This window comes from Styela clava, chromosome 7, assembly GCF_964204865.1.
Source record: "Styela clava chromosome 7, kaStyClav1.hap1.2, whole genome shotgun sequence".
NCBI lineage: Eukaryota > Metazoa > Chordata > Ascidiacea > Stolidobranchia > Styelidae > Styela > Styela clava.
This window is the reverse complement of record NC_135256.1, coordinates 5,206,407-5,222,280: the sequence shown is the minus strand read 5'-3', so window position 1 is coordinate 5,222,280 and position 15,874 is coordinate 5,206,407. Positions and strand designations below refer to the sequence as shown.

The 15,874-nt window shown below is 37.5% G+C and overlaps 1 protein-coding gene across 1 annotated transcript in view; it reads right to left on the bottom strand.

Annotated features, from left to right (window-relative positions):
• LOC120327838 (uncharacterized) overlaps window positions 1-15,874 on the bottom strand; it is a 32,127-nt gene that overhangs the window by 5,873 nt on the left and 10,380 nt on the right. The window contains exons 6-12 of the mRNA XM_078114367.1: window positions 7,290-7,688; window positions 3,201-3,248; window positions 2,641-2,724; window positions 1,737-1,820; window positions 1,358-1,480; window positions 909-1,010; window positions 665-742 (exon numbers count right to left, since the gene is read on the bottom strand). Of these exons, the coding sequence (XP_077970493.1) occupies window positions 665-742; window positions 909-1,010; window positions 1,358-1,480; window positions 1,737-1,820; window positions 2,641-2,724; window positions 3,201-3,248; window positions 7,290-7,688 (918 nt within the window). The remainder of the gene's footprint in view (window positions 1-664; window positions 743-908; window positions 1,011-1,357; window positions 1,481-1,736; window positions 1,821-2,640; window positions 2,725-3,200; window positions 3,249-7,289; window positions 7,689-15,874) is intronic.

Here is a 15,874-nt window from a genome sequence, read left to right as displayed (position 1 = left end):
GTATGTTGTATTCACATGAATAAAATTTCCTTCATCTGATCTTCTTTGTTTATTATTATTTTATAGCAAACTGGCTTTATGAGTGGAAATGTTCATGTTTTGTGATAGGTGTGCCGCAAATATTAAAAGTGCTCAATAGTGTGCCACCATATAAAAAAGGTTGGGAACCACTGTTCTAATATAATGCGCCAATCCCAAGCATATAAGCTTTAATATTGACCACACTGGCTCTTCGCTTGTGACTTCACACCAATTACCAGGATTTATTCATTTCCTAGTGAGTAACAAATGCCTTGCCTAGAGCAAACAACAATAGGAATTGGGGCGTGAACTTGAAGCTACTTTCCTCACAACCAGTAACTCACATTATTTGCATTCAAACATGCATGTCACTACATGGCTAACTACTCCATGGGCCCGTCCCGATCTCAGTTGGAAATAGGGTGTTTGAAAATATTACTACTACTACATCTTAGAGCAACGGATGGTTTATTGTTTTTCCATCATCTAATTCCATGCATACAAAAGCTAAAATAATTCAACACCCAACAGTCATATGATTAAACCATGGGCAGACGGCAGATATGAAAAATTTTCACTCTAGAAATAGAAACAACACCAAGAATTCTTTGCTCATATAAGATACTTTCAATAAAATACTTACCATTTTTTTCTGTGTGATCGACCACAGGTTTCTTGTTTGCATCATGCTGTTCAAAACGGCTCGAGAGTGGAGTTGGAACTGGATGAATAAAAAACAAATTAACAGGGTTTCATATTTAACATACAACAAAGAAAAGTTGTTATTAACATAATCCAATAAAATGGTTAACATAGATGCAGTTTGAACAAGCTTTTATCCTGCATGAAGTTTGAGTTATATTCCGAAATAAACTTATTCACTGTACATTGAGGTCTGTCCACTGTCTGCATTTCACCAGTTCCTTCTCCATCTATGTCTTCATATGAGCTATCATCATCCCATTCATTGTCAGAATTTTCTAAGCTTTCTGCAATAAGTAGATTTTTTTTAAGCTTCAGTATATTGATAAAAATGTTTGCATTTTTTAACTACTTCTCTAGAATGTTATGGGTAACTATGTTGACTACTTGACACTCATGTACTGTATCCATTTTGTTCGAGAACACAGCCTTCTAGAAGTTAATGGTGACTTGAAGAATTTTAAGGCTTATTTCAACCAGTAATGCATCGCATTGGTATGTCGTAGGTTGATGAAATAACTCAATTGTTTTTTATTCTTTTTCAATGAGCGCTTATTAAGACGCTAGGATATATGAGTTGTCTCTGAATATTGGGGACTTTTAAAAAATAAAAAAATTTCATGGCAATGCCCACCGGGTCTGAATGGTATAGGTAGAAGATCGTGAATTACAGTCCGTGGTGTAGGACGTGGAGCTTTTCTGGCAGGCTTTACCTTGGATTGTTGCTGTTCAAGCCTTTGTGTAACCCCCACAGTCACTGGAATATCAGTTTAATAAAAAAAAATTAAATTTAACAATTCCTATGAAGAGTGAAAGTCAGATACGAAGCAACATTTTATAAAAAGAAAATAATTTCTAATTTCACTTTCACCCTGCATGAGAGGAAATCTGATGAAATGGATTGATTATTCGGAAATAATTTCGAATAATTGACGCCTGATACAACCATGAACACACTTTGATTGGTTCAATAAGAATCTTGAATAACAAATGATTTCACTTCACATTTGCACCTTTAGGTTGACTTTCTCTCGGTTTTTCATTTTCAACACCAATGTCATCATAGATATTTTCAGCAGTCACAGCATACTTTTGACCTAAAAGTAGATACTTAGGATGAGTCATATCCACTTATATATTGGCATTCGGTGAAATAGGTCAGAGCTACTCGACTATTTTCACCAAAGATCTGTATACACGACTTCTAAATTATTGGGGTCCACTCTTTCCAGAAATTATATTTTGACATCCTCAAACGTGCACTTCCACGGTCGGCTATTGATTATTCGCTAATCAAGATAGCGCTAATCGCTTTGTTTATTATGGCGTTACAGTTTTTTTCATATGTAGTTGGTGCCAATATGAGTAAATTATAAAATGACCTTTATCTGAATTATTTATTTAAAGGAAATCTCCACATATCCAAAGTCGAAGTGGGGCCAATGATTACACACCCACAATCATGCCATCGCCATTCTCTCCCTCACTCCAGGAATAATGAAAATACAAATGAAATAGCTTAACAATGACCCCCTATAAATGGTTTGATAAAATAAAAAAATAAAATTATAACCTTCAACCTCATGAGTTGCGGTTTTGATGCGGGTGCGACTGAATAAAAAGATTGAAGAATATTCAGAACTTATCCCCAGTTTTTTTATATAGGCTGCTCGATGGCTAATAGCTCGGTGTGGCGCATCGCACTAAATGTTTTGAATACACTCGTACGAAGCAACATTTTATAAAAAGAAAATAATTTCTAATTTCACTTTCACCCTGCATGAGAGGAAATCTGATGAAATGGATTGATTATTCGGAAATAATTTCAAATAATTGACGCCTGATACAACCATGAACACACTTTGATTGGTTCAATAAGAATCTTGAATAACAAATGATTTCACTTCACATTTGCACCTTTAGGTTGACTTTCTCTCGGTTTTTCATTTTCAACACCAATGTCATCATAGATATTTTCAGCAGTCACAGCATACTTTTGACCTAAAAGTAGATACTTAGGATGAGTCATATCCACTTATATATTGGCATTCGGTGAAATAGGTCAGAGCTACTCGACTATTTTCACCAAAGATCTGTATACACGACTTCTAAATTATTGGGGTCCACTCTTTCCAGAAATTATATTTTGACATCCTCAAACGTGCACTTCCACGGTCGGCTATTGATTATTCGCTAATCAAGATAGCGCTAATCGCTTTGTTTATTATGGCGTTACAGTTTTTTTCATATGTAGTTGGTGCAAATATGAGTAAATTATAAAATGACCTTTATCTGAATTATTTATTTAAAGGAAATCTCCACATATCCAAAGTCGAAGTGGGGCCAATGATTACACACCCACAATCATGCCATCGCCATCCTCTCCCTCACTCCAGGAATAATGAAAATACAAATGAAATAGCTTAACAATGACCCCCTATAAATGGTTTGATAAAATAAAAAAATAAAATTATAACCTTCAACTGCCCCTTGCCTCATGAGTTGCGGTTTTGATGCGGGTGCGACTGAATAAAAAGATTGAAGAATATTCAGAACTTATCCCCAGTTTTTTTATATAGGCTGCTCGATGGCTAATAGCTCGGTGTGGCGCATCGCACTAAATGTTTTGAATACACTCGTCTCGTCACCGCACCTCTGATTACCCTTCATTGGTTTGTAGGTCCGAATCCCATGCGGGGTTAATTATGTGCAAGAGGATTGCTGGAATCCTAATGGTCGTAGTAGGGTTTACGTAACCGCTGGCCGGTTACGGCTTCCTCCACCATCAAGTCTATGCATCTGAAAACAAATAATTGGATGACTGATCCCATACCCTACATCAAGACTGCCCAAACCGCAGGAGCATGCGGCCCGCGGGAGTGTTTTTTGCGGCCCGCCCTATAAAGTTTGTAAGCAGACTTTTTAAATTTTTACTATACATAAGTATCTTTCGTGATTTTGGTGTAATTATTCCTGCCATCTATCTACGTTCAAATGTCAGTTTTTATTATTACATATGTGTCAAGTCTTGCACCCTGGTGGACATAAACGTCATTTTTTTTTATTTCTCGCAAAACTGTGCACTCTGTTAGTATAAGTATAAGTTTATTTCGACTCCATAATCAGCATAACAATAAAATGATTGGTAAAAAAAATAAATGAAAACTGATCATGAAATCAGGAGAGCGAACAAAACCTTAGATAAGGTTTAAAACGTACAGAATGCATACAAGATGGATGGTTTTGCCAAGAAGAAGTGGTACGTGTTCACTCACCTAAAATAATGGAAATATTTCACACACGCACCCACACACACAACCATACAGAAGTTATAAATTACATACGGGTAGTTAAAAAAAAATAAAATAAAAATTACTTGCCACACCATATTAATAAATTTATAACGTTTGTCACTGCCGAATTGATAGATTTTATAAATGGGAGTGAACAGTAGAGATGAACTTTTATGAAAAATATATTGCCAAGCTGATTATAGTTGGAGTCAATTGCCAAAAATGCCCAACCAAAGTTGCCAGAATTGAGTGCATGTTCGACGAACTATAAATATATTGTGCGATCATTGGGAACAAACGCTGAGCGCAAATATAGGAATAAACTTGGAGCCCAAGTTTGCAAATTAATTTCATTCTGATTGCTTTCTCTCGTGTCGGCTTTGATCGTTTTTTATCGCCAACGTGAAATAAAAAGTCAACAATATCTTGGGTACTGGTCCCCGGACTCGTTGTCTTTTTTTAATTTTGTTCATTTTATGTTCGCGTTAAATAAGATTTTGGAAATGTCGTCTCTGCGTATTCGTCAATAACTATGATGAAATGGACGTATAAGCATTGCTACTGATAAGCCACAAATCAGTATATATAGACTATTCGTTCATAAATCTTCGTTATGTTACTTCATTAAATACACTAAAACTTTATCTTGCCGCGACATTAACGAATATTATGCTCACTTAAACATTAGAGCAGTATCGTAGCTACTGAAAATGAATGAATAAAAACACTATAACGCAAATATAACACTCAACTTTGACGTGATGTGTGTGTTTCTTGCGTGGTCGCCAAAAAACCGCGAGTGTATTGTGTAATGCAGTGATTCCCAAAGTGGGCGATATCGCCCCCCCAGTGGGCGAAAACAATACAGAGGGAGGCGAAAAAGTCAAAGGGGGCGATTTCGCGAAACCTGTTTTATGTTCGGCGCACTTAATTCTGTAATCTGTGTGCATTCGCAGGCTTGAATCACGTGGGCGATTATTACACGCGAAAGGATTTCTGGACTCGTCTTCGCAGTAAGGGACGGTAGTTGCGTATCCCAGTGGTCGGCAAAATACGGCCGGAGTAAAATAATCTGGCCCAGGACGATTCGCTGAATGGACCTTTCCCCGACCTTTGGCCACGGAAAATTCTTCCCATACTTTACCATTTTAAAATTTTCGGTGTTTATTTTAAGACTGGTTTCGCGAGTTGTTGCCTATAAAATGGGGTATTTGTTTCAAACTATCATTCTAATACACACCATTCAACAATCTGTTTTTTAAAAGTACCGATAAAGAATTTTAGCCTAGTCTATCACAGCTATTTCTACACTAATTTTTGATTCCTGTAATTAAACTGAAACTCATAGGAAGACAAAGTAATCATTGATTTATTTGATTTATATTTAAATTTCCGAAAAAAACTAAAAACTAACGAACATAATTCAAAAAGCGAAACTGAGGTAATGTTCACGACCACGCCTGAAAATCTGTCTTAGTTAGCGTGTCTGAGCGGATGTGAAAGGGGGCAATGTTACGTTTTTGCATCTTGCTGATTGGCCAATGTTACGAAGTAAACAAGGAAGTCTATGTCTGGGTAAACATCCAAACGGCGGTTTTGACGATGAAAATTTTTTATTTATAATCTACGCTCGAGGAGTAAATTACATTTTTTTACGTAACAGAATTTATCGTGAGACACGTTTGGACTAAATTTTATTATATCCTAAAAATTCTATTGAACAGCTACTCGTTTAACGAGCCCACAATTTAATTATAATTAGACAAATGGAAACACGAAGAAAAGTTGATGCTGAGGGCAGGGGTTCAATAGCGCAGTCAATATTCGAATATATTGCAATGCAATAAGAAAATAAAATTCATATTCTATTCGAGCCATTCATCACTGCTTAATTTTGTAAGAATGTATCTTCTTAAAGGAAATCTTTATCAAAATTTCACAAATCATGCGAAAATATTCACTTCGATGTTTGGAAGTACATATTTGTGCGAACAATTTTTTTCAAAAATGAACATTACAAAGAACAAGCAAAGAACTGGGATTAGTGATGCCCATTTAGGAAATGTTCCAATTTTGGCGTCGTAAAGCTATTCAGCGTGATGCAGCAACAAGCCAGTGTCACATTAAATGTCATTGTAATATTTTTTTAATAAGACGACTGAGTTGAGTTCACGAATTGTCGCAGTTTTCGCACGCTGTTCCGTTTTTAACTTTCAAAAAATATATGCTACCCGCAAAAGACTGGCAACCCTGAATTTTGTCCCGCGAGCCGTAGCCGATAGTCGATCACGACTTCTTCCACATCCGAGTCCATGAATCCAAAAACAAATGGCTGATTAATTATGGACTGGTGATCGGACTGGAGGCCGTGGTAGGATGAGGAATCGGGGATGAATTTTATCAAAGTATTTTGGTGCATGTCATCATGCTGTACGAATGAATGAGATGTACGAAAATCAATACTATAAGTTTGGGAAAATTAACTTTGTTTTCATTATTTTAATGTGAAATAGGATGAATTTAGGAAGTGAAATACTATAAGGCAAGAGTACACGGCGGTTTTTGAGGAGGTAGAACCCTGGATTCTTTCATTTCCGACCTATTATATGGTGAAAAAGGGGTTTTCAGCCGTGCTACTATTGCTATCAAAACAACGAAATCGCCTTTCCACCAGTAAACGGGGTAATTTAAGATACAATAAAAAACTCGCTGAAGAACACCAAGCTCATCTTTTTCATTAAAAAACACTATAAACTATGATTTGTCTTCTTATTTGGTCTGTAATATATTCGTCTCTGACTTTATATTTTTTGTATTGCCGGGGGGCGATGAAGTTGTATAAACTACTATGGGGGGGCAATTGCCAAAAAAGTTTGGGAACCACTGGTGTAATGAATCATTCTTTGATTCGGGCGCCCGAGAGTGTTATTTCCACACCCCGTTTACCAGATATTCGAATAGTAAACCGTTATTCTAATATTCGAATAATTTGCCAGTCCTGCCAAGTAACCAGAAAGCAATTTTTAATTTGATTGATTTCATGTTAATAAACTCGCCTTTCTGGTATTAATGTTTGGTACAAACGTTTGCGACCGGCGACCGATTTCGTCACGTGAAAGTGGCCCGCGAGACGAAAAAGATTGGGCAGGCCTGCTCTACATGGACTGGTAACCAGATGAGAGGCAGTGGTTCGCCTTCTGATTAGGCTGTCTTACAGGCTTTCCTCTCCACCAGGATAAATGGGTAAATTCTATACTACTACTTATTACAAACCTGCATACAAATCTTCATCCTCTAATGTCACCTGGAAAGGTGCTGAATGGAGTATTTCATTGACATTCCTAATACAAAGTTGCAATAAGTGAGTACCACTACTTTCCGCTAGCAATGTAACAGATTGACGAACACTCTTCTGATTTTTTAGGTCATCGTATGAAAGCTCTTTTCCCTCCGCAGGTTTGACTATTACTGATCCATCCATTGACTCAATCCGACTAGTACATGGTGACCACCGACGGAATCGAACCTGATGGTTAGAAGTACCATGCTCGATGCATTGATATCCACTAGAAATTAACTGGCGACAGGCATTGGTGGTGTCCCCCAATGAATAGATCACAACCACCCATGAACCTTTCGTTAGGATTTGATAGTTAACCAGAAATTTCTCCTCTGAAAAATAAGTACATAAGTATAAGAATGAGTGAACTTAACTATGGTTTTTAATAGGGTTTTCTACCATCAAGGTTGAATGAAAATAAAATAATTATTCATCTTGTTGTATCCTCTGTATCTTGCATAAAATTTAAATTGTCTCTTTTGATAACTATACTTGAAATCCTGAAAAACGAGTGATCAGATTTTTTTTTGGGGGGGGGGCAATGATGATGTAACTTATAGCTGTAAAGGGGCGAAAATACAAAAAAGCGAACCATTGCACTGGACCAGAAATCTCAAACATGCTGCAATAATTTTTTCGCCTGAGTCATGGTTGAGATTTTTCCACGAAAAACTAAAATAGTATCATGACAACTTTTATCGTGTTATTTATCATCCAGACTACTGTCCGACATACTGTGAAAAGTGCAAAATAGGGCCAAACATTGAGTCTATCACCGCTACAAACATGGCCAAATATACAGCACAAATAAATGAATATGTTTGGTGTAAAACTGACATATAATTTCAACAAATACATTCAAACATTCGTTGTTTTTTGTGTATCAATATTGTACCTAATTTGTTGGTTTGTGGCCCGCAACCTCAATAAATTATAAAATGAGCAATGACATATGGCGCGCCGATCGGGACGAAACTTGGCATGTAGCGGGAGGTAGTTACCAAACGAACAAAGAAAATTTTTGGGAGCGATCGGGCCAAAGGAAGTGGGCCAAAACGGGATTTTAGTGGCCCGGAGCTGCTTATTGGTCAATCAGCTGTCAGTCAAGTCACGCAAGAGTGAGTTTGGGGTTTAGAGGCCGTTTGCCTCTGTTTCCGGGGCCAGAAAGCGTTTGCCCGAGTATTGGGAATTTTTTCAAGTATTTTTGGCGGTGGGGGCCGTGCCCCCACGCCTCTGTGGTGAGAAAACCCGTGCAAAGCCACGCCCACTCAGGTTCTATTGTTTTCAGGCAATTCTGAGGCATGTGAATGGGGTTTTGGGCAAAGTATTGCCTAATTCTCGAAGAATATAACTAATTGTAATTTTCTTTACCCAATAATCGGTGCTTCCCCCTCCCAATCGCCCTCCAGTGGCGTAAGAAGGTTGCGTACCTAAAATTGAAGCTATCGAGAAATAAAATAGATAGGCATGGTTGGAAAAATTAGTTTAACATTTTTTTGAAAAAAAATTTTTTCTCCTACTCCCCAGTCACGCTTTAGTGATTTTGGCTTATTGCAGGCTTCTGAAGGGACTTATTAAGAAAGTAAAGGCATGGGCATGTTTAGAAAAATTATTTGAAGCCATTTTAAAAGAAATTTTTTTTCTCCAGTACCTCAGTCACGCTCCAGTGATTTTACGTTATATCTCGAGAATGGTAAAAAGTAGATATGTCATATTTGGGTCTTACAAGGTAGTTGAGGTCTAGTTTGTGTCAAAAAATTTTCGTTACGGTTGAGTGATCACGGACCTTAAAATTGGAAAAATTTGACTCCGTTTAGGGGTGATCAGTTTATTACGTGGTATTTGTACTTCTTAATGGACTCGAGGTGTCGGGGGCAGAGCGCCGGACGAATTCCGTCTTTCGTCCGGCGCAACGGCCCGGGTCCTTCAACAAGCTTCAAACAAACATATGCTTCTTAATTTACTAAAAATATTTCCATACATTTCCCCTCGCGGGTAGCGTAGCGACCTCCCCTGGATATTTGTTAATCAACATCGCGAGTTCGAGAGAAAGAGAGGGCTAACTCGCCATGTATATTTTCTTTATTTTTTTTGATCGACATCGCGTTCGAGAGAGAGAAAGAGAGGGCTAACACGCCATGGCTATTTTCTTTATATTTGTTGATCGACATCGCAAGTTCGATGTCATTTTTTACTGGAAATGCCTAGGCACACAAAAGTAAGTATGAAAGATTCCGAGTCAACGCATATAGTATAATGATCTCGTTTCTTGGCAGGTGGAAGATCAACAACAGCGGAATGCATTTCCCGTCGGATGTATCAGCCGGCATCAGGTCGATCACTGAATATAAAGAAAATAGACATGGCGAGTTGTCTCTCTCTCTCTTAGCTTCTCTCTCGCGCACGCGATGTCGATCAACAAATATATAGAAAATAGCCATGGCGAGTTAGCATTCTTTTTCTCTCGAACTCGCGATGTCGACTAACAAATATGGAGAAAAGGGCCATGGTGAGTTAGCCCTCTCGAACTCGCCACGTCGATCAACAAATATAGAGAAAACAGACATGGCGAGTTGTCTCTCTATCGCGCACACAATGTGATCAACCAATATATAGAAAATAGCCATGGTGAGTTAGCCCTCTCTTTCTTTCGAACTCGCGATGTCGATCAACAAATATAGAGAAAATAGCCATGGTGAGTTAGCCCTCTCGAACTCGCCAAGTCGATCAACAGATATAGAGAAAACAGACGTGGCGAGTTAGCTCTCTCTCGAGCTCACATTCAACGGCTGTTCAGAATGAAATGAGACTGCCGGTAGCGAAATAGAACTTGGCATTTTGTAACTAGGTTAGATTGTAGAAATATATACGGTACTGTTGATTTATTGCTCATAAAATCAATTAATAGGATAATATGTCGCGGCGGTGTGGCTCAACAGGCTAAGCGTTAGGAATACGCTCGCCACCGCACCTCTAATTACTCTACGTGGGTTCGCAGCTTCGAATCCCATGCAGAGATGGTTATGTGCGAGAGATTGCTGGACTCCTCGCCGTCGTTGGGTGGTTCACGTACCGGCTACGGCTTCCTCCACCACCAAGTCCATGCTTCCGAAAACAAACAATATAACTAATCCCATACTGGTACCCGACTTGGAATGGTAACTGGACGAGAGGCCGTGGTTCGCCATATGGATAAGCCGTCTTATCGGCTTTCCTCTCCCCCGGGATAAATATGTAAATCCTGTCCTTAGTGTCCTATATATTTAACATGCTTAGATGAAAATGATAAGTTGAGACATCCTTTGCGTGTCGAGTACGGTAGGCCTACCGTATGCCTTCCCGTATCTACCGTATATGATCACGTTGTCCTGTCACTTTGTCATCCCTTGCACAGTATTTTAACCAAACACATTTAATATATTTATCCTCACTATTGAAGTTGTGAGTAAAACACCCACCTTTCCATCTCCCATTACAAGAAGAGCCACAGTTGCAGGCTAACCCGTTACCAGTAACCGTCGTCGCATGGCATGTTAGCCTCCACCCGTATGCCCGGACCAAAGTTACCCTAGCAGACATCTCTCAGCAGACATCTCTCTCGTTTTTGAACGCCCCGATCACTGTTGCCAGAACTCAGATTTCAATTGAGCGATGCGAGTGTTTACGAAAAAGGCATCGATGCAAAATCAGCTGATGCTTTATGCGTTGCCAGATTAATCATAAAAACTGTGAATAATTGCCAAAAAATCACAGTTCTCCCCCAAATATAAGTGTCTCACAAATATATCCGCTTAGTATAAGAAAGACAAGTATAAGTGCTTATAATGGGAAGTAAACACAACGAGTTTAACAAATATTGGATAGGTGGAAGAGATACTTATTATCGTTTAAACCTGTCCCAGTCGTCAATTTTTAATAAAATTGGTAAAAAGACCTACTTTGCCTCCAAAAAGATGTGTCTTATAATCATAACTCTCCATTTATACATAAACAACAGTAGTACATTTAATAAAGTGTTTATACAACGAGTTTCAAAAAGTTTGTATGGGGGGAAGATATTTTTATTCTCGTTTAAACATGACCCGCTTGTCAATTTATGATAGAAATGGCAAAAAGACCTCTTTGCTCCAAAAAAAGAGTGTCTTGTAATTACGGTTCCCACATTTACAAAAGACCAGGAGTAGTACATATAATAAAGTGTTAATACAGCGAGTTTGAAAAAGTTTGTATGGGGGAAAATTTTTTTATAATGGCCCTAACATGGCCCGATAATCAATTTTTGATAGAAATGGCAAAAAGACCTATTTTGCCCCAAAAAATGAGTGTCTTGCAGTTATGGGCCCCACGTTTACACAGGACCAGCAGTAGTACATATAACAAAGTGTTTATACAGCGAGTTTGAAAAAGTTTGTACGGGGGGAAAATATTTTTATTATCGCATAAACATGGCCCGATAGTCAATTTTTGATAAAAAATGGCAAAAAAGCCTAGTTTTCCTCCAAAAATGAGTGTCTTGCAGTTATGGGCCCCACATTTACAAAAGACCAGTAGTGGTACATATAATAAAGTGTTAATACAGCGAGTTTGAAAAAGTTTGTATGGGGGGAAGATATTTTTATAATCGCCCAAACATGGCCCGGTAGTCAATTTTTGATAAAAAATGGCAAAAAGACCTAGTTTTCCCCAAAAAATGAGTGTCTTGCAATTACGGGCCCCTCATTTACACAAGACCAGTAGTAGTACATATAATAAAGTGTTAATACAGCGAGTTTGAAAAAGTTTGTACGGGGGAAAATATTTTTATAATGGCCCAAACATGGCCCGATAATCAATTTTTGATAGAAATGGCAAAAAGATCTATTTTGCCCTAAAGAATGAGTGTCTTGCAGTTATGGGCCCCACATTTACACAGGACGAGCAGTAGTACATATAACAAAGTGTTTATACAGCGAGTTTGAAAAAGTTTGTATGGGGGGAAGATATTTTTATTATCGCATAAACATGGCCCGATAGTCAATTTATGAGAAAAATGGCAAAAAGACCTCTTTTGCCCCAAAAAATGAGTGTCTTGCAGTTATGGGCCCCACATTTACAAAAGACCAGTAGTAGTACATATAATAAAGTGTTAATACAGCAAGTTTGTATGAGGGGAAGATATTTTTATAATCGCCCAAACATGCCCGGTAGTCAATTTTTGATAAAAAAATGGCAAAAAGACCTAGTTTTCCCCAAAAAATGAGTGTCTTGCAGTTATGGGCCCCACATTTACAAAACACCAGTAATAGTACATATAATAAAGTGTTAATACAGCAAGTTTGAAAAAGTTTGTATGGGGGGAAGATATTTTTATAATCGTATAAACATGGTCCGATAGTCATTTTTGATAAAAAATGGCAAAAAGACCTATTTTGCCCCAAAAAATGAGTGTCTTGCAATTACGGGCCCCTCATTTACACAAGACCAGTAATAGTACATATAATAAAGTGTTAATACAGCGAGTTTGAAAAAGTTTGTACGGGGGGGAAAATATTTTTATAATGGCCCAAACATGGCCCGATAATCAATTTTTGATAGAAATGGCAAAAAGACCTATTTTGCCCTAAAGAATGAGTGTCTTGCAGTTATGGGCCCCACATTTACACAGGACGAGCAGTAGTACATATAACAAAGTGTTTATACAGCGAGTTTGAAAAAGTTTGTATGGGGGGAAGATATTTTTATTATCGCATAAACATGGCCCGATAGTCAATTTATGAGAAAAATGGCAAAAAGACCTCTTTTGCCCCAAAAAATGAGTGTCTTGCAGTTATGGGCCACACATTTACAAAAGACCAGTAGTAGTACATATAACAAAGTGTTAATACAGCAAGTTTGTATGGGGGGAAGATATTTTTATAATCGCCCAAACATGCCCGGTAGTCAATTTTTGATAAAAAAATGGCAAAAAGACCTAGTTTTCCCCAAAAAATGAGTGTCTTGCAATTACGGGCCCCTCATTTACACAAGACCAGTAGTAGTACATATAATAAAGTGTTAATACAGCGAGTTTGAAAAAGTTTGTATGGGGGGAAAATATTTTTATAATGGCCCAAACATGGCCCGATAATCAATTTTTGATAGAAATGGCAAAAAGACCTATTTTGCCCCAAAGAATGAGTGTCTTGCAGTTATGGGCCACACATTTACAAAACACCAGTAATAGTACATATAATAAAGTGTTAATACAGCAAGTTTGAAAAAGTTTGTATGGGGGGAAGATATTTTTATAATCGTATAAACATGGTCCGATAGTCATTTTTGATAAAAAATGGCAAAAAGACCTATTTTGCCCCAAAAAATGAGTGTCTACAATTACGGGCCCCTCATTTACACAAGACCAGTAATAGTACATATAATAAAGTGTTAATACAGCGAGTTTGAAAAAATTGTATGGGGGGAAGATATTTTTATAATCGCTTAAACATGGCCCGATAGTCAATTTTTGATAGAAATGGCAAAAAGACCTATTTTGCCCCAAAAAATGAGTGTCTACAATTACGGGCCCCTCATTTACACAAGACCAGTAATAGTACATATAATAAAGTGTTAATACAGCGAGTTTGAAAAAATTGTATGGGGGGAAGATATTTTTATAATCGCTTAAACATGGCCCGATAGTCAATTTTTGATAGAAATGGCAAAAAGACCTATTTTGCCCCCAAAAACGAGTGTCTTGCAGTTATGGGCACCACATTTACACAGGACGAGCAGTAGTACATATAACAAAGTTTTTATACAGCGAGTTTGAAAAAGTTTGTACGGGGGGAAAAGACCAGTAAGACCAGTAATAGTACATATAATAAAGTGTTAATACAGCGAGTTTGAAAAAGTTTGTATGGGGGGAAGATATTTTTATAATCGCATAAACATGGCCCGATAGTCAATTTTTGATAAAAAATGGCAAAAAAGCCTAGTTTTCCCCAAAAAATGAGTGTCTTGCAGTTATGGGCCCCACATTTACAAAAGACCAGTAGTAGTACATATAATAAAGTGTTAATACAGCGAGTTTGAAAAAGTTTGTATGGGGGGAAGATATTTTTATAATCGCCCAAACATGGCCCGGTAGTCAATTTTTGATAAAAAATGGCAAAAAGACCTAGTTTTCCCCAAAAAATGAGTGTCTTGCAATTACGGGCCCCTCATTTACACAAGACCAGTAGTAGTACATATAATAAAGTGTTAATACAGCGAGTTTGAAAAAGTTTGTACGGGGGAAAATATTTTTATAATGGCCCAAACATGGCCCGATAATCAATTTTTGATAGAAATGGCAAAAAGACCTATTTTGCCCTAAAGAATGAGTGTCTTACAGTTATGGGCCCCACATTTACACAGGACGAGCAGTAGTACATATAACAAAGTGTTTATACAGCGAGTTTGAAAAAGTTTGTATGGGGGGAAGATATTTTTATTATCGCATAAACATGGCCCGATAGTCAATTTATGAGAAAAATGGCAAAAAGACCTCTTTTGCCCCAAAAAATTAGTGTCTTGCAGTTATGGGCCCCACATTTACAAAAGACCAGTAGTAGTACATATAACAAAGTGTTAACACAGCAAGTTTGTATTTCCATCATTAATTGACTAGCGGGCCATGTTTAAGCGATTATAAAAGTATCTTCCCCTCATACAAACTTGCTGTATTAACACTTTATTATATGTACTACTACTGGTCTTGTGTAAATGAGGGGCCCGTAATTGCAAGAGACTCATTTTTGGGGAAAACTAGGTCTTTTTGCCATTTTTTTATCAAAAATTGACTATCGGGCCATGTTTAAGCGATTATAAAAATATCTTCCCCCCATACAAACTTTTTTAAACTCGCTGTATAAACACTTTGTTATATGTACTACTGCTCGTCCAGTGTAAATGTAGGGCCCATAACTGCAAGACACTCATTCTTTAGGGCAAAATAGGTCTTTTTGCCATTTCTATCAAAAATTGATTATCGGGCCATGTTTGGGCCATTTTAAAAATATTTTCCCCCCATACAAACTTTTTCAAACTCGCTGTATTAACACTTTATTATATGTACTACTACTGGTCTTGTGTAAATGAGGGGCCCGTAATTGCAAGAGACTCATTTTTGGGGAAAACTAGGTCTTTTTGCCATTTTTTTATCAAAAATTGACTATCGGGCCATGTTTAAGCGATTATAAAAATATCTTCCCCCCATACAAACTTTTTTAAACTCGCTGTATAAACACTTTGTTATATGTACTACTGCTCGTCCAGTTTAAATGTAGGGCCCATAACTGCAAGACACTCATTCTTTAGGGCAAAATAGGTCTTTTTGCCATTTCTATCAAAAATTGATTATCGGGCCATGTTTGGGCCATTTTAAAAATATTTTCCCCCCATACAAACTTTTTCAAACTTGCTGTATTAACACTTTATTATATGTACTACTACTGGTCTTGTGTAAATGAGGTGCCCGTAATTGCAAGACACTCATTTTTTGGGGAAAACTAGGCTTTTT